At 40.8% G+C, this 20,251-nt stretch overlaps 1 protein-coding gene across 10 annotated transcripts in view; it reads right to left on the reverse strand.

Annotated features, from left to right (window-relative positions):
- Positions 1-20,251, reverse strand: part of LOC144272153 (leucine-zipper-like transcriptional regulator 1) — an 81,589-nt gene that overhangs the window by 58,282 nt on the left and 3,056 nt on the right. For 6 of the 10 annotated variants that reach the window (XM_077830037.1, XM_077830034.1, XM_077830029.1 and 3 more), the window contains exons 2-5: positions 4,074-4,340; positions 2,989-3,068; positions 2,515-2,593; positions 663-709 (exon numbers count right to left, since the gene is read on the reverse strand). In XM_077830037.1, coding sequence (XP_077686163.1) covers positions 663-709; positions 2,515-2,593; positions 2,989-3,068; positions 4,074-4,236 — 369 coding nt within the window. In that variant the 5' untranslated portion in view covers positions 4,237-4,340. Of the gene's footprint in view, positions 1-662; positions 710-2,514; positions 2,594-2,988; positions 4,341-20,251 lie in introns of those variants that run through there. The other 4 variants (XM_077830031.1, XM_077830032.1, XM_077830033.1 and 1 more) reach the window with 4 other exon arrangements.

Genomic DNA, 20,251 nt, shown 5'->3' on the forward strand with positions numbered 1-20,251 from the left:
TTAAGAAAAGAAAATCTAGTGATATGTGGGTGAAAATCTTAGCAATTTTGATTTGGGTGATTTCATGTTCCAAATTGTATGAAATATGAAAGTTCAAATCTTCAGATGTGCTGATGTGAAAACTGATCCCATATCCGAACAAGAAGTTAATGTGTACATTTTGAGGTTTTCACTCAAAAACAGGAGTGGGTTTTTTGTTTTTTGTGTGTACTGATTCACTTTCATCCAAATAAGTCCCTAATTTAGAGTGAAGAAATGAAAAAATTGCCAGATTTTTGTGAAAACAGAGCACATCAAACTTTGAGGTTTATGAATATTGTCAATATCTTTAAACAATCCTAGTTTTAAGAGAATAAGCCGCTTGTAAAGTAGCAACCCATGCTTAATATTGGCCCTCTTGATTGAAGTGTTTTAAAAGAACAGTAGAGGTAATAACATTCAGCATTTACATCCTAGGATCAAAGTGTTTTGCAAAGGTAGGTAGTATCCCAGTTTTTCAGAAGGGGGAAACCTCAGCTATTGAAATTGCAGGGAAATAAAGCAGTGTACTTTACAGCAACATGTCCCTGAGGAGTCTAGACTGGAACTGTTTTGAAGAACACATTTTAAAGCAACCTGTTTAATCAATATGTATTTGATTCACACATTCCCTGGTTTCTTACCTCAGTCTCCACTGCTGTGTGCCGGCACTCAGTCCATCTCGCTGAATCTAAAAGGATTTTTTTTAAACAAAGTGTAGTTTATATCTAGGACCACAAGAGGACACTGTTCCTTCTAAAATTGCTATTCTGATTTTTTTTTTTTTAAGTGTCATCCTGGTGTATTTACCATATAGCAAGGATGAAACACATAACATTAACATAGCAGTATAGTGAGCTACCAAAGGGCATATTTTAATCACCTTTATCTAAGTTGTCTTTTCATACTCTGAGCTAAGAAAATATTACACTGTATTATAGACTTCCTACACCAAGGTTTCTCAATGTAAATATCACCATCAGCCATTCTGTATGTTATACATAAAAAGTTTGTGTTTTCAGCTGGGGAATGCTCTTCTTTTGTAACACCATAATGTAGTCTAAATGTGCAAAAGTTCCATTTACCTTGAGATCTTGGTAGTGAATATTTTTAATGAGGGCAATTTAAAAAAAAAGTAAATCTTTCACTGATACTCTATAGAGTCCAATTTTTACTGATGAGTAATTTAGTGCTATGACTCAGGGAAGCCTATTTCATACGATGCTTTACACTTTGATAGGAGTTTTCATCTGAGGATCTCAACATTCATTAATTCAGGCAGGTGAGTGAGTATTTCTACTTTACATGATGGGAAACTGAGGCAGAGATAGGGAAGAACTTGCCTAAGATCACATAGTGAAATAAGGAGAGAATAGTAGCAAGGAGTCTTCACTCCAGTTTTCGCCTCCAGCCACTAGCCATGCTACTGCTCGTGGGAAAATATATATAATATGCTTATGTAATGTTGCACTGAAATATTAATAGTAAATTATTTAACAGCATATAAAATTAAATACTGCAATATTGTCCAGGGAAAATATATAAAATATTATTGGATAGAATATTAATGTCCCATTGCCTTTATTAGAGCTAAATCAGTGATAAAAACAAAACAAAAAAATTAGTCTTTCAAGACAGTCAGGAAAAATTTTAAGAAATGCTGTTTTCATTTTTCCCTTTTCTTCATCTTAAGTAGTTTTCTACTTTATTTGATCTTTTTAGGGCATGTCTACACTTACCGGGGATCGATGCTGCTGCAATTGATACACTGGGGGTTGATTTAGCAGGTCTAGTGAATACCCACTAAATCGACCACAGATCACTCTCCTGTCAACTCCGGTACTCCACCGGAAGGAGAAGCACAAGGTAAGTTGACAGAAAAGCATCTCATGTCGACACAACGCAGTGTAGACACCACCATAAGTTGACCTAAGCTACATCGACTCCAGCTACATTATTCATGTGGCTGGAGTTGCGTAACTTAGGTCCACTTACCCCTGTAGCATAGACAAGGCCTTAGTGCCAGCCTTTCTATGTGTTTCTCAGAGTGCAAAATACGTTACTATTTTCTTCCTGTAATAGACAAAAACTTGTGACTTTTCTTTACATTGGACATAATTTAGAAAAAAAATCCCCTCATATCTAAGCCTGCTATTTCACTGCTAAAGAACTTTTTAAAGATCAACTTATAAAACTCAAAGTAAAGAGTCTAATGAAAATGCTGAAAACCCTGAGTACAGAAATGTTGCTACAAAATGTTTCCTGCTGGAAAGGAAAATTGATTGTTTGACAGTTTAACAGCCGAATTTTTTAGTACAAAATTCTGTCTGTGGTTTTGCATGTAAAACTCGCAGTGAAGCCAAAGGGAAATGGGAGCGTGTGTACATACACGTACATCAGAGGACACAACTGGGCCCTTGCTATTTATTACCCTCTGTGGAATTACTGTGTATTTGAGCTGCTTCTTGGAAGAAAACTGGTTATCTTGTTCCATACCAATGTCATACATCCAGAGAGGGATCTTCACCTGCGTAAAAGCAGAATCCACCATCCCACCGAAAATATAGAGGATGCCCTGCAAGCACAATGATATTCATTTATCACCCGGAGTGCAGTACAAAAATCTAAAAACAATTTTAAAAGGACAAAGCCCCTATCACCAAATAAAATACCCCAAAATGCACAGCCAATCTTATCCAGTCAACAAGAATGCCACTAGGCCATTTTTTATTATTATTTGAGTGCTGTATAAGGACAGCAAAAAATCATCCAGTGATACAGTTTATGATAGTATAGTAATTCTTATTTATCAAAGCATTTTACAGACCACATACAGATATCATGCCTGAAATGCAGCCAAGTCTTGGGGGGAAGGTGACAAATTGTTTCCCAGGGCACAGCAACGAAACAGTTTGTGCCACAGCACCAAAGAAAAACATCTATTGAGGAGCAGGACTAATTTAAACTCACCTGATAAGCCACCATTGAATGTTCTTCCAGTTCTTCTGGGCCATCTTCTGAACGATCCAGTTTTTCCCATTCATTGCTTGCTAGGAAACAAAAGGAGCGCTAAAATGGATACACACAAACCACATGGAAGTCAGCAGTAGGGTGAAGATGAGATGCTTTGAAGGAGGCATCTTTGGTTCTGCCTGCACTTCCAAAATGAGCCACGACTGATATTGGGATCAAACACAGTTTTCCCGTTGACTGGTGTGGGAAGGTGAAAATATAAACAACTTTAACTGGATGGTTCATTCACCATTTTTTTTCTATTAGCATGGAAGGTTGAATTAATTCCTCCCACAAAATAGGTTTGTACTTTTCTATTTGGCAAACAATTTTATCTCTCTCTTGGTTTGAACAGAGTTAAAATTGTTAATGGTTTTTATGTATTGTACACCAAAGCCTTGGTATCCCACAAGCATCAGTTTCAACATAGCACTGGGATTCATGCTAGTGAACTGACCCTGACTGAGCCAGAATGGGGAGCACAAAACACTGGGATGTTAAATGAACTTCACAAAAAAAGTGTTTAATTTCTTTGTAATGAAAGTTGCAAATTTGATAATTCAGCCTTATAATATCCAGGTGTTTTTGTACTAAAATGTTGCAGTAATTATCTGTATTTTTAATATGTAACTTGAATCAGAGTATTTTAAGGAGAGCATTATTTTTAGCTTAAAATAAGGGAAAACAAATCTGATGCTTCGGTGTGTAATGACAACAGGAACATATGTGCACCCCATTACATAATTAGGTAGGTGCATTATGGGCTTTTCACCTACACCGCAACCATTCAGCTCTGGCACTTGCGAGAGGCAGAATACCAGCTTCAATGGATCAATATGGCAAATCCTACCATTCCCAAACTGTGGAATGTGAACTTGACAGTCCATCTATTCACTTTACAGTTTTTTAAGAAGGTAGCAGGTGAACCATTAAAGTTTGGAAGCCGGTGGCTTAAAGACTTGTTATGCTGTGGAGTGGCTCCGATTTCACAAGGATCCATGTGTGACTCTGCATCCAGTCGTACAGTGGAGGGACACACTTACCTATATTGTACCGCCAGAAGTCACTTAGGCTGCTATTGCACCGACCCCCATAAAGATAAACAAACCCTCTGCAGATGCTGCAGGCATGTTTGAACCGATCGCATGGAAAAGGCTTGCTCTGTGGTACAGGTTTCCATAAGCACATTGCAGTTTTCCTTTTCATCCCTACATCTGGGTTCTTGCCAAATCCATTGTCTTCTGTAAAGGCCAGCAGTACCAGGGAGATCCCCCCAAAAAGTCAGGGACCCAGTCTCATCTTGGTACAGTCTGCGAATGAGAGTGAGGGAGAATTTAAAATAGTGTCAGAAGTTTGATGCAGCCCTATGATAAAAACGTTCCTGTTTTCTGCCTGCCTCACCAAAACTAACACCATTTAACTTACGTCAGTTAATGAACTCCACAGCAACACCACTTCTTTCGTCAATTGGGGTAACACACTGATTATAATATATTTGGACTTCAGTAAAGCATTTGATATGTTGACTCACAAAATCTTCCTTTCCGAACCCAGTGTTTTTCAAAGTTCGGGTCGCGATCCAGTACTGGGTCGCGGCATGTAAGGTGCTGGATCGCTTTGCTCAGCAGCCAGGGACCCTAGGAACTCTGGTCAGCACTGCTGACCAGGACGTTAAAAATCCCATTGCCCAGCTAAGGCAGGCTAGTGCCTACCTGTTCCTATGCTGCACCTCGGAAGCGGCCAGAAGCAGGTCTGGCTTCTAGGCAGGGGGGCCACGGGGCTCTGCGTGTTGCCCCTGCCCCGAACACCGGCTTCGCACTCCCATTGGCTGGGAACGGGCCAGTGGGAGCTGGGGGTGGGGGTGTGCCGCGCAGAGCTGCTTGCGTACCTCAGCCTAGGAGCCGCACCTGCTGCTGGCTGCTTCCAGCCCCTTCCAGGTCACAGTGCAGTCCACGGTACCAGGACAGGCGGGAAGCCTGCCTTAGCACCCCGGCTGCGCCGCTGACCGGGAGCTGCCAGAGTTAAGTCCATGCCTCAATTCCCTGCCCCAGCCTTGAGCCCCTTCCTGCACCCCAAACCCCTCATCCCCGGCTCCACCCCAGAACCCTGACCCCCTCCCACACCCCAAATCCCTCACCTAGCCTTGAGCCCCCCCAAACCCAGAACCCCTTCTGCACCCCAAATTCCTCATCTCCAGCTCCGTTGGGTCATGGGCATCAACTATTTTCTTCAACTGGGTCCCCAGAAAAAAAGTTTAAAAACTACTGTTTGAATTTAAGACTTCTGTGAATTGCAAAGTGATTGAAAGATGGCAAATAAAGGGAAGTAACAGACAATGGGCTTTGTCTAGGAAAGGTGTACAGAAATAAAACCACAGGGACTATGGCTAGGTTTGTTTTACATCCTCTTGTAATCTGTGTCTGATAAGTTGGGAGGATAAAACATAAAGATTAAAAGTGGGCCACAAGAAGTAACCCAGACTGAAGTTAGACGCCACGCTCAAAGGCATCTGGAGTCAAGGCAGACCTGGAGAAAACAAAATAATACTTTAACCTAATTTGCCACAAGGTATCACTGTATTTGGTGTAAAGAGAGCAAGAGCATTCATCTACCTTTTTTTTTTTTTTTTTTAAAGGTTTAACCCTTTTCTTGTTGGGGCATGGCTAATGCTTAAAGGCTGCTTATTTTATGGGAGCACAGATAATTTCAATAGTGGTAGCCATTCCGTTTAAAAGACACACCATTTGTGAAACTGAGTGTGCCTTTTTCAACTGGACACTCTTGGTGTTAGCCAGAGTCCAGAATAACAAGAATTGAGAAGGAGGCTAAAGGTAGAAATCTAAGGTTACAGATTACAGACTAGCAGGCAAAGCACATTTGAAAATATTAGTCAGTAGTCATAGGTGTGAATGTATACTAAATAGCTAGTGCTCTAGGGAACCATCTGACCTGCTGCAGGACTAAGTGAAATCTACTCCTAGGGCATCTGCTTTGAATGTAATAATTACAAAGTAAAAAAGAGGATATGTTATCACTCTCTTTAATGACTGAGGATCTGGAAATATCCTAAAGCTAACTAGATGAATGGGTCTGAAAAAAACCTTCGTTTGCCAAGATAGACATGCCAAGCCAAAAACAAAAAACCCCCACTCATATGCAAAAGTTTACCCTTACGTTTACATTAAATCTAAGTGGAAAGTAAAGGATTATGGAAGAGGCAAGCTGCCAATATGGAAAAAGAAAAATCTATGGACAGAATAAGTCCGTGGTTAATAGATGCTAGCTCTCCCAATCTTTGTTTTGTTTATGGTTCCAAGGTTGGACATCTGAGAAAAGGCGATCAGAGCTACCTGTCTTCAGTGCTAAAAGACTAGAATGGTTCAGTTTAAGGATGAAGCAAAGGAATAGAAAGCAGGTTCTGGAAAGTTTTATCCTCTCGATCTCAGGACATGATTCTAGCAGGCCTGCTCCTAGAGCAAAAAAGGAAGGACGCCCATTGTTATCAGTGGAGGAAGAAAAGGGCTGACTGTCACTATCCAGGGCAAAGCATGTTGAGAAAGGGGAGGAATCAAGGGCACTTAAAATACAGATTCCTCTCCTTGTTGGTGTTGTAGGGAGGAGATGTCTGCTTGGTTGAGACTCCCTCCATCACTACAAAAACTAATTTCCCCCTGCTGATACTCTCACCTTCTTGTCAACTGTTTGAAATGGACCACCTTGATTACATTGGCCTCATTAGCACTACAAAAAGTGATTTCCACCCCTTGTCAACTGTTGAGAATAGCCCACTTCCACCTTAATTGAATTGGCTCATTAGCACTGACCTCCCACTTGGCAAGACAGCTCCCATCTTTTCATGTGCTGTGTATTTATACCTCTCTACTGTATTTTCCACTCCATGCATCTGATGAAGTGGGTTTTAGCCCACGAACGCTTATGCCCAAATAAATTTGTTAGTCTCTAAGGTGCCATAAGGGCTCATTGTTTTTGCTGATACAGACTAACATGGCTACCACTCTGAAACCTCTTATTAATAGTACATGCTGCTAATCTCACATCCTCCTTATAGTCTGAAGGGACTGGGGCTACACTTCACTTCCTGTTTACTATTAGTGTACACAGACAGTTACTGTGTGCTGTGAAACAGTTGCGTATCTTAATGGTGAGAGAGCTTATTCCCGTGTACAGGATATGAAGCACTTTGGCATTCCAATGGATCAGAGGTGCAATATAAATCTGAATGTGGTTTGCATATAAAGCAATTACATCATCTGAGTCTGTAGCCAGAGAGCTTCATTGCCTCTGTTGCTGCTCACAGCTTTACTGAGCAGTAGCAAAGTGAAATTAACAAGAGTGGAAACTTTCAATGCAACTATTCATAACTCTGTGGCCAGTAGTGAAACTGTCACTAAACCTGTCAGTTTCATGCTTGGCAGCAAGCAGTAGCAAAAGCAGGTACTGGAATTGCATATCTACGTCTAGCTTAGTGATTTAGTTCTCTAGCTATGGGTTTCTCGCAACAAATATTTTGATGGCCTCAGAGTGCGGCCAACAAATTTTGCTGGTGGCCGCTCTGACAATTTTTTCTAAAATACTTAAATTAACTTTAGGAAAAACAAATAAATATGCACATATACATGTCCAAATCATTGCAATTTATTTATGTAGTGTTTTTTGCAGTCTCAATAGTAAAAATAATGTATAGTTGTCTCTATTCTTTATTGGACCTAAACAGAATAGCAGCACAAATCAGGTGCTTTGCATATTCTTCTCTTTTTTGTTGTGGTTTCTTTTTCTTTTCTGTTTTTTAGACTTTGTAGCCAGTAAGTCTGCTGTTGTGAAAAGTGATACTTGTATGTTAATATAACTTTTCACAGCTTCCCAGCTAGCTACTAACTCTGCTGTGAAAAGTGATATTAGCTCCAACCCCTCAGACAGAGACAAACACCTACAAGATCTCTATCAAGCATTCTTACAACTACAGTACCCACCTGCGGAAGTGAAGAAACAGATTGATAGAGCCAGAAGAGTTCCCAGAAGTCACCTACTACAGGACAGGCCTAACAAAGAAAATAACAGAACGCCACTAGCCGTCACCTTCAGCCCCCAACTAAAACCCCTCCAATGCATTATCAAGGATCTACAACCTATCCTGAAGGATGACCCAACACTCTCACAAATCTTGGGAGACAGGCCAGTCCTTGCCTACAGACAGCCCCCCAACCTGAAGCGAATACTCACCAGCAACCACATACCACACAACAGAACCACTAACCCAGGAACCTATCCTTGCAACAAAGCCCATTGCCAACTGTGCCCACATATCTATTCAGGGGACACCATCACAGGGCCTAATCACATCAGCCACACTATCAAAGGCTCATTCACCTGCACATCCACCAATGTGATATATGCCATCATGTGCCAGCAATGCCCCTCTGCCATGTACATTGGTCAAAGTGGACAGTCTCTACGTAAAAGAATAAATGGACACAAATCAGATGTCAAGAATTATAACATTCAAAAACCAGTTGGAGAACACTTCAATCTCTGGTCACTCGATTTCTGATCTCAAAGTGACTATCCTTCAACAAAAAAACTTCAAAAACAGACTCCAACGAGACTGCTGAATTGGAATTAATTTGCAAATTGGATACAATTAACTTAGGCTTGAATAGAGACTGGGAATGGTTGAGTTATTATAAAAAGTAACCTATTTTCCCTTGTTTATTCCTCCCCCCTCCCACTGTTCCTCAGACATTCTTGTTAAACCCTGGATTTGTGCTGGAAATGGCCCACCTTGATTATCATACACATTGTAAGGAGAGTGATCACTTTAGATAAGCTATTACCAACAGGAGAGTAGGGTGGGGGGAGAGAGAACCTTTTGTAGTGATAAACACCCATTTTTTCATGGTTTGTGTGTATAAAAACATCTTCTGTATTTTCCACAGTATGCATCCAATGAAGTCAGCTGTAGCTCACGAAAGCTTATGCTCAAATAAATTGGTTAGTCTTTAAGGTGCCACAAGTACTCCTTTTCTTTATACAAATATCAGATTTTCACAGTAGATTTGCTCAGCCCCAGCAAGCCTGGGGACAAATTAAGCTCTGGGTAGGGAGGCAATGGGGACCAGGGGCGATGGGTGTTTGTGTGAGAGGAGTCAGGGAGGCACCCACTATCACGCTGCTGAGGGTGGTGGCCAGAGCCTTGGGACCCAAGCCCTGCGACCAGATCCTGGGGCCCAAGCCCAAAGCCCTGTGGCTGGGGGATGGAGTCCACCACCACATGGCCAAAGCTCAGGACCGGAGAAGGCAGCTGGGGCTAGGGGCAATGGGGGGGGGGGGGGGAAAGAGGCAGTGAGCCAGGGTCAAAGCCAAAGCCTGTAACCGGGCGGCCGCAGCCCAAGGCTGGAGGAGGCAGCAGGGACCAGGGGTGATGGGGAGGGGTGGTGAGCCTAGGGATGGAGCCCACCACCATGCCGTGGAGCCTGCAACTCATCACCCCAGGGCTGAAGCCTGACCCCACTGCCCCTGGAAAGTGGGGAACTCACTGTCTGCTTGCTCCTCTGTTGTTTGTCTACAAAGGGGGGCAGGGCCCAACCCCTGCTGGTGGTCCCAATTGAGGGGCCCCTGATTTCTCTCCCTCTCCCCCCCGCCACCCCCGTCATCGCTCAGCAGGCTGTGGCCGCAAGAAAAGCCCCTGATGGCTGCATTTGAGAAACACTGCTGAGTCTAACTAATAGGTGCTTAGTAAGTTTTTTGAACCTGCTTAGTAAGTTTTTGAGCCTCACTCAAAGTATACAGCTGTAGTAGTACCATTCAAGATCATTTTAGCAGTAGGACTTATTCTTTTTATCTTCCTGTTTGAAGAACTAACAGAGGCATCCAGTATTGCTTCACAGGCAACATAATCTAACAGGCTCACTATGTTATTAGCTACAATTCTACTAGAGGCTGCAGGGAAATCCCATAACAAGCAATGTGAAAATAACGGGTAAGTGCAGGGAAATATTTTTTAAATGGCAAAGGACAAACCATATTAAACTCCTCTTTCAATCAGAGCAGTGATAAAGCTGGCAATGCATTTATCCAAATTACCTCACATTGCAAGAGTTTCTTCTTTAGATTTATTTCTGTCCTCAACTTGGGATGAGCCATCTCTTGAAGTGGAATGAGGCTTGTGAGGATCTGTTCCCCAAAAAAATGCTTTGCACCAGGGAAGCAAGGTATCTTCTCTTAGTATCTGCTTTCCGTCCAACTATTACCATATACAGACATGAAGTTTCATCCATGCAGGTGAGGTCACAAGGACACAATGTAAGTGGCAACACATGGTTACACACAATTTTCTTTGAGGAGAAGCCACTTTCCAGAAAAAGATTTGATTGCTGCACAGGGTCAGCTGAGCTTGCTCTGGGCTAAGATGGCATTTTGCAAGCACAGTGATTAGATTCTAAAGGGCCAGTTTCTCAGACCTACATTTTGGTATTTATATTGTGCTCACCCACATAGTATGACATAGGTGCCTGAAGTTCAGGATTTATAACCATATTTAGCCATACTTAAGTCAATCAGGCTCTGCACAGGCACACAGGTCTGCTCACATAGCTCTGATTGCAGGATCAGGGCAATACCGTGACACAGAAACTACAAAGTAACTTGGACCTCTGTCAAGTTGCCGTTTGTTCCTACGTTGTTAGAAAAGGAAAACTGATGCTGCACTAGATTCAAGGATTAATGAACTCTTTAATACACAAGAAAATCCTGATCACAGAAGGATCCTGTAAGACTGTCTTTCTGTGTTCATAAACACGCTGGCTGAGTAATAGCAGTCAGGAATGATCCAATTGCATAATCCTTTGTTCTTACAACCTCCTATAATCAACCTACCCTCTTTGTTTTCCCCTCTGAAATGCTACATAATATCTTAGATTTCACTACCATGTTCAAACCCAAGTTCTTGTTTCGTAGAGTTCTCGGTATTCAGTCACTTTATGCCAGTCTCCTGCATTCAGACAGGGTCTCAGACATATGGAACCGTACCCCCACAGGTTTTCAAACATTGGGTCCCCTATTCATTTCCAAAACCAGCTAAAAATGGCTGTCCTGGTTTTAAAAAACCTCCATGGATTTATTCCAGGCAACCTCGTGGCCCTTATTTGTCTCTACTTCTTTCTGCTCCTTCACTCCACTCATTAAGCACTACCTTCTTCTTTGCCCCTTCAAACAATCTCTCCGCTGTTAATGCAATAGCTTCCTTCTCTGCAACTCCTGTCACCTGGAACCGCCTTCCTGTATCTCTTCAACTCACATCAACCGTCCATCTCGCCTTACATTTCAAATAAAAAACAAAAAACTTGTTTCCTCCTTTGCTTATACCTCAATCTCTCTCTGCCTCTGCTGTTATTGATCTCTCTTCATACCTTCATTAGTTACACATGTAAAATAGTTCAGGATACAGTTTGTAACAAATAGGGTGCACAAAATGAAACTATGCAGCACAATATACAGTGTTACCCTCACTCTGGATATCACAATAGCTCAAGCTCAGATTATTGCATAGGTACTGTTTGGAATAAAAAAAATCATTTTTGATTTTTTGAATATTTTGTTTACAACAAAAAATATTCTATTTGCGTAAAAGCAAACAAACCAGCAGTGTAGTGTAGGGTCCTGAACGACTATACTAGTGAGCTTAGTGCTACCTACTAAATAGCACTACTGCAGTCAATGGGACTAAACTCACAAATAAGTGTTTACAGGATCAGGCCTTAATTCAGCCCCATCACATGCTGCCTTGATGATGGGAAAGCTTGTTGATTATTATTAGATTTCTTTTCAATTTATTTTAACTTTAAAATCACGTAATAAAAGACAGAGAAGTACAGAGGCTAAGGAAAAACAAGTTACATGAAAATAGCTTTGGAATACAAAATATGCAAAAACTTCAATTTATTTCTGATGTTAGTGGAGGAGACACCAGATTACATGTTACACTGGATTACAAAAAGCCCTTTCATATTTATCATTTGTAAAACCGGAGTAAATCCAGTGAACAATACATGTCTGAGAGCCTCTCACCAATACTGTAATGCAATTTTGATAGCTGGTGTTGTTAGAATGTGCTAATCTGTTTTATACAAAATAAGCTAAATTTTATAGCTACATTGCAATCTAGTTTCCTTATTCATATTTTTAAACACTCCTCAAACACAAAGTTTGAGGACACTGCTTAAGAATGAGTGTATCTTTTCTTTCTAGCAGGACCAGCAGGTTTCACTTTGAAGAACTAACCAACTCGAAGCATGTTTAGAGTTCCTAATGTTTTATGGTGTAATGTGGCCTACTGGAAAAAGCACTGAATTGGGACTCGGGAGTCCTGAGTTCTATTCCTGGCTTGGCTATTGGGTAACCTTGAGCAAGTCCCTTCGCCTCTCTATGCATCAGTTCACGCGTCTTTAAAATGGGGACAGTTATACTTTCCTATTTTTCAAATTGTTTTGAGATCTACTGATGAAAAATGCTATATGACAGCTACATTTCTTCCATATATTAGTGCAAACATTCAGAAAGGAAGACATCCTGATACCTATGTGGTCAATTATGGATCAAATCCTCCTTGCCTTACTTCAGTCCTATTATCATAATTGGAACTACTTACGTGAATAAAGTAAGGCTAAAAATGGAAGACTGGGGCTGAACTGAATTCGTGCCTTCTACAATTTTGTTTCTTGTGCACTACTTCATGGGTGCCCAACCTGCAGCCTGCGGGCCGAACACAGCCCACCAGAGCATTTCATAAGGCCCACAGCTTGCTTCAACACAATAGACTAACCACCAATTCATTAGCGTTTTCTTGTCATGTTTACATCATTGTAGTTTACACAAGGAAGTATCAGAAACTGTGATAAAGAATGAGTTTAATTAAAAAAAAAGTGGTGTCATGTTTCATATAAGCGCAATCTTGTAAATAATAACCGCAGCTCAGCTGTAGGCTAACCAGACCAATTAAGTACGCACTTCCTTAGTGATTGTTGCTATAAAAATTCAGGAAGACGCCTTTGGACATGCGCAGATTAGCTATAGCCTGTCCCAGATGCAATACATTTGACGGATGGATGCGAAAATGCCTCCGACAAAAAACAGAATGTGGGCATTGAACATTGTGTTTTTCAAGTTAAGTGGACCAATCAATTCTTTTTTGTGCCCCATCAAGACAAATCAGTAGGTCTGATTTGTAAAGAAACAGCTGCAGTATGGAAGGAATATAACATCGAGAGAGACTGTGACATGAAACACAGGGAAAGTCTGATGAAAACAAAGGTGCACACCGAACTGTGCCCAAATGGTAAAATTATTAGGCCTCTTGGATCAGAATTTTGAGGTCAGATTTTCTGAATTCAAGTCATACACAAGTGACATCTGTCTGTTGAAAACCCTTTTGTTGCTAACGAGGATAATGTCCTTGTCTCTCTGCAAATGGAATTGACTGAACTGCCATTTAACTGCTATTTAAAAGATGTGTTTCACAAAAAGAAACTGGTGGAGTTTTCCTCACTGCTGCCCAATGATTGGTTCCAAAATTTGCTCGACGAATGTGCACAATTTTCGGCAGCACATACATCTGCGAACAAATGTTCTCAGTTATGAAGCAGAATAAGTCTAAGCTGTGGTACCTCCTAACAGACGACCACCTGCCTGCTATACTTCAGATGAGTGTCTCTAACTTTGAGCCAAACTTCAACAAACCGATTGCTGAGAAATCACCTTAGACTTCTCACTAACTCAGAAAGTGCACTCTTTATTTGTGAATAGGAAGACGGTTATTTGTTCTTTACTGGGTTTTTTTTCCTGTTTTCTATCATCCTGATATTCATTTTATTGATTGATTTCTTTGTTTTTTAAATAGACAATACTGTACATAGAAACAACCTGTCTATATACAAAACAGGCTGAATTTAAAATGTAATTACAGGTGACTTTAAATCTTACTAAAATATGTAGAATCTGTTTTACCCACACAAGGTTGTGCCTAGGGTTATGTGGACCTCTCATGTAGTAAGGTTGGGCACCACTGCTAAATGACCTTGCAATCTCAATGCATCATCAGGGCTCCTTAATCTCCTAATTCAAATAATTTCTGAGGACTCTGACAACAGGCCCACAAGCAGTTAACTGACCTCTCCATTCCATTATTTTTAAGGAAGAGTGTGAGAAGGAAAAGAAGGTTTGATTAGAAAATATATTTAATGCTCTAACCGCCTTCTCTTCTGTGTCTCCCAGTAAGTCTTGCCTTATCAGTGTCTGCATTTTAAACTGTAAACTTCTTGGGCATGCATTGTCTGCAAGTGTGCCTTTGTACTGTGCCCCTCATGAGTACTTCATAATCTCCATTTAGAGCGCTGATTCCAAAGGAAAACTGCTACATTTCTGAAATTAATGGCTATAGTGGAAACATTGCTGAGCAAGTTATTTGTCCCTAGGATTAAATATTGATCTCAGTTTTACCTTTTGTGTAAATATTTACCCCTCATAAATAAACTGGATAACAAAACCTGCTGAGCTAAATGTTGGTTATTATTTGAAAGAAGGAAAGAGGGACCTACACCAATTACTTCTGATACTCTCCCATCTCTAAACAGCAGATCATTCAAGTAAAAAAACCCAAAAACCAGACATACTTGCAGTTGGCAACAGGTTAACCACACACAGAATGCACTTGCAGATCTACATAAAATCTCCTCTCCAAAAGAAAGTGCCACCTTTTTTGCACAAGTGCCAAATAAAAAAATAAATTCAGAACCTTTTCAAATGACTGTTTCCAAAGCAGTAGTAAAGAACAAAAAATGGCTGCTGCTTTTAGAGCCCTTCTGTCATTTCATTCTTAGTATCTACCACACAATCTAACTGCAAATTGGACAACTTGGAGTGTGGGGGAAGGGGAGCTTTTTCCCTAGAAGGGAAAATACAAAGTGTTAGCCATAGCACAGAATACCCTTTTGAATTAATGGTGCCCCATTGGTATTTCATAATAGAAAAATTAAAACACATTTTCAGGAAATACAGAGGAAAAAATAAATAATTTCAGGAAATGCATATTATATGTTCATTAAATAGCTATTTTTATATTTACTAGAACATGATTTCTCAAGGAGATGAGAAGCTCAGGTTTCCTGTAATAGAGTGTTAACTAATTGAACTATACAATCTGATTTCCCAGCACCGGTCTTCTGATTCATTTTCCTCTGTTTTTAATATGCTGATTAGAAAAGTTTCAGATTTTAAGAGAATCAAAGCTTTAGAACTGTAGCAATTTCTCATCCCAACATGTATGTTTCATGTGCACAGAAACAAAGAATTTCTGTTAAAGTTTTTCCTACTTGTTATTTTTTAAATAAAATTCAAAATCTTCTGCATGCAATCCTGTAGCCTTTCCACCCAGAATTCCCATTGCAAATGGTACTGTTTGAGTGGATTTCATATTGGGCAGCCAGATGTTATAGTGGTGGCACTGTTTGGAAGTATACATACGTGACAGCTTTTGGTGAACCTCATGAGAGAACTTATGCTTCAAGCCCTTTCTCCAGGGAATAGTCTTATTCATGCAGTTATTGCTATTGGGTTCCTTGCATGAGAAAGGATGACACTATGAACATTGGTTTGCAAGGGGGATTAGGAAGTATTACCCTTAAAACCTCCCCACCTATTTAGAATTAACTGACAGTCCCTACAGAGGTTTGGTTCCACTAAATCACATTTGCTTGCAATGCCAGAATACTTCTGTTACAAATTTCAATGTTCTTAGGATGCAATCGATATATGCCATCATGTGCCAGCAATGCCCCTCTGCCATGTACATTGGTCAAACTGGACAGTCTCTACGTAAAAGAATAAATGGATACAAATCAGATGTCAAGAATTATAACATTCATAAACCAGTCGGAGAACACTTCAATCTCTCTGGTCACGCAATCACAGACATGAAGGTCGCTATCTTAAAACAAAAAAACTTCAAATCCAGACTCCAGCGAGAAACTGCTGAATTGGAATTCATTTGCAAATTGGATACTATTAATTTAGGCTTAAATAGAGACTGGGAGTGGCTAAGTCATTATGCAAGGTAGCCTATTTCCTCTTGTTTTTTCCTACCCCCCACCCCCGATGTTCTGGTTTAACTTGGATTTAAACTTGGAGAGTGGTCAGTTTGGATGAGCTATTACCAGCAGGAGAGTGAGTTTGTGTGTGTATGGGGGTGGGTTTTTGGAGGGGGGTGAGGGAGTGAGAGAACCTGGGTTTGTGCAGGAAATGGCCTAACTTGATTATCATGCACATTGTGTAAAGAGTTGTCACTTTGGATGGGCTATCACCAGCAGGAGAGTGAATTTGTGTAGGGGGGTGGAGGGTGAGAAAACCTGGATTTGTGCTGGAAATGGCCTAACCTGATGATCACTTTAGATAAGCTATTACCAGCAGGACAGTGGGGTGGGAGGAGGTATTGTTTCATATTCTCTGTGTATATATAAAGTCTGCTGCAGTTTCCATGGTATGCATCCGATGAAGTGAGCTGTAGCTCACGAAAGCTCATGCTCAAATAAATTGGTTAGTCTCTAAGGTGCCACAAGTACTCCTTTTCTTTTTGCGAATACAGACTAACACGGCTGTTACTCTGAAACCAGTTCTTAAATTGTGGCTCTATTAAACTCAAACCACATTTCCCAGGATACAAGGCCAAATTTTTAGAGCGGCTGAACTTCAGAATGAAGTCTGATGTGGCTCTTGGTACTAAGCACCTCAGAAGCACAGGCCTGTGTTCCTTACATATATTGTGATTCTTTATTTATTTCAGAGTCATGCCTAGAGGCCCCAGCCAAAGTCAGGGCTCCCTTGTGTTAGGTGCTGTGACAGTCTCTACTTTGATGAGTTTACAGTCTAAACAGACAAGACAAAAGGTGGGAGAAGGAACTACTGTTACCCCTATTTTACAGATGGGGAAAGAGGCATTGTGAGAGAGTGACTTGCCCAAGGTCACAGAGGAAGTCTGTGACAAAGTCAAAAATTTAACCCAGGGCTCAATTCCAATCCAACTCCTTATTTGGACTAGCTTTACAATACAGATGAAAAATAAAAAAATGACGTTTAATATTAAATACTATAATTTGTTCTGGGCCTTTTTTTTTAAACAAAGTAAGATTTCAACTATATTCTTTTTACATAGTGGAATAAATATTTTACTATAGAATTCAGAGTACACTTAGCAGTCAAGAAGATCAACCATTCAGTGCCCTTAAAATAGAGGTCCCCAAACTTTTCAGGGTCACACCCTCCTTTATCCTGTCTGCACCCCTCCCACCCAGAGTGGGCCAGGAACAGGGTCGCAGATCTGGGCGGGGGGAGAGACACAGACAGAGGTAAGGGGTCCAAGGCTGGAGACACAGCTGGGGCGGGCGTGGAGCTGGCAGCCAGGGCCCCGGGCACAGAGCCAGCAGCTGGGACCAGGAGCAGAGTTGGGTGGTGCTCCCTCCCAGCCCCCCGCCGCACTCCCCTGAACGTTCGTCCATGTCCCCCTTGGGGGGGCGCACTGCACAGTTTAGGGACCTCTGCCTTAAAATAACTTTTTAACTAAGTCTGTATTCAGAGACCGTCCCATTTGGAAGTCTCCCCCAGGGGTATCTCTTAATTGTGAACTTCAGCATTTCAATTAGCTATTGCACTTCTGAGTGAAGCCTCTGAGGAATAACTTCCTAAAGTATACACTGATTTTTAGATAAGGCCAAAGTGACAGATTATGCACAAATCCAACACTTCAGCCACACTTTAGCATAGGTGGAAAGGCTAATCAGGTCTACAATGGTAACAAGTGATGTTCTTTTCCTCATTTTGTTTAATTACCAGAAATACATACATACTTTAGGAAGTTAATATGCTTCTCAAATCTTACTCAATATAAATTATTGGCTCCAGCCATAACCATGCCTGGAGTTCACTCTTCTTTGTGATTTCACTACATTACTGGAATCCATAAATGTAACTTGTCATTGTTATAAAGTTCTCTTGAAGAAGCCATTGCAAGTCTTTGGTATGACATCACGTCAAGATTAAGCCACTGCAAATCCAAAATGCTAATACAAGCTTATTAAGGGATTAAAAAAAAAAAAAAAAAAAGGAGTCCAGACAAGGAAATTTCATAAGGCTATGTGCTGCAAAGTTTGTTACCAATATAACTGTTACACCAGCTCTCTTACAGAACTCAACAATAGCAGAGTGCACACACAACAAACAAAAGAAGTTGTCAGACTTAAGGCTGTACCACTTCCTGTATAAGGTAAGCACTGAAAAGTTGTTTGCTTAGTTTTGCAGGACTTTAGCAGAATGTTATGTGTTGATAAAATGGGTAATTCTGCTGTGTTCTAAATATGGTGGGAGAGAAAAAAAAGACTCGCAATCCTACTGCTTCAAGGAATCCCCCTGTGAAATCAAGAAGAGACTCTTTCTTGCACAAATAGGTGCATTCTCAGGTTTTTACACCTTCCTTGGAAGCATACAGCATTTCCCACTATTAGAGACCGAGTACCTAAGTAAGTGAATCATTGGCCTTTTGGGAGATGGGCAATTTTTGGTTCCTAGATTTCATTCAGGGATGTCGCAATAACTGCAAGCGACTTAACCACTAGCCAGATTCCTCCAAACTACAATAGGTTAAATGCCCTCGAGATTCAGTGTCATAAATCTACAATGATGTGTGATTGCACATATCTTCTTAATAGTGCACAAGGTGATGTGAATCAACTTCCAAACACTTTATCTCCTAAGGGAGACTCTGCTTATTCCAACTTTCAAAATCTTCAAGGCTCCAGTGAGAGAAATTGATTTATTATAGAAGTCAAATGGCTGTTTATTCCCCTTCCATCAAAAAATTGGGCCAAAGTTCATAGAATGTGTGTGTACTTTGCAGCTGAGCACTTACCATACTTCTGTCTTCTGTAGAGTGCTGCGTAAAGTAGCGATTGTCGCTAAATGTATAATAAGTTTCTATTCCACTGTGATTTATAGGAATAGAAACTTATAATACTTTTAGATACAATCATTAATTTATGCAGCACTCTATAGAAAATATAATGTGCATTCCTTGCCCCCAAAGAGCTTTCAATCTAAATAAAACATAGGGCAGTGGCAAATGGGATGGAGGGTCAGTGAAGGTATTAATTATGATAATAGAAATAGGGTTACTTGAAGGGGACTTTTAAGCAGGAATTTGAAGGTGGAGAGAAAGGGCACTTGACCATGAAGTCAAGAAAAAGAACCAGATGGCAGAAACTAACGCGCTCAGATGTGATGTAGATGGATGTATAAACCTAAATAGTCATTGGGGCTAGCATGGGAAAAGTACTGAAAGAAAATGGGGGAAAGGAGCTGCATGGCGCAACGGGGAAGAGTGTAGGGAATGAGTAGAGGACAAAATGAGAGCTAACACGTAGCATGGGACAATATTCAGTAGTAAGGACATTACAGAGGAAGATGAGTTTAAACATTACAAAGTAAGAGACAGAAGCCAAATGGGAGATTCAAGCAGGGAGGGAGGTGAAAGGTTGGACTGGTGAGAGAAATGGATAGATTTTGGTCTGACTTGACTGGAGAGACCTGAGAGGCAGGCAGAGAGGCCAGGTAGGAGAAGGCTACAGTTATCAAAATGACAAGGGCTATTGTTTCAGTGCACCAGCCCTTATAGTTCAGGGTAAGGATAAACTAATCAACTAAAAATCTTTCATTGATTAGCTTATCCTTACCCTGAACTACAAGGGCTGCATTTAAGGATGCTGCTGTTTTCTTTGACTCTTGGACTACATTATGTGCATCCCTGTAATAGAGCCTGCAGCTGCAGACACTTAGGGCATGAATGTGAGTGACATTTACTCACAAAAATAATCCCAACAACTTCAGTGGGATTACTCATGTGAATAAAGTTGCTGATGTGCATGTGTTTGTAGGATCTGACAAACTACCTTGCTAGAGGGATAGAAGAAACGGTGGCAAGTTGTTCTCACATCAGATAAGGACCAGAAGGAGACAGTCTCTTATCTTGCATGAGCCAAACTTTCTGAAAAATTCTCATTTACAATTAAAATTGCCCAAGCTTCTCCTCAGCCAAGAGGTAGCTGGGGTGGGGCGGGGCAGCAACAGGAAGTAAACAAAATGAAAGAAAGGATGGTCTTGTAGTAAA

This window comes from Eretmochelys imbricata, chromosome 11 (assembly GCF_965152235.1).
Source record: "Eretmochelys imbricata isolate rEreImb1 chromosome 11, rEreImb1.hap1, whole genome shotgun sequence".
Classification (NCBI taxonomy): Eukaryota; Metazoa; Chordata; order Testudines; family Cheloniidae; genus Eretmochelys; species Eretmochelys imbricata.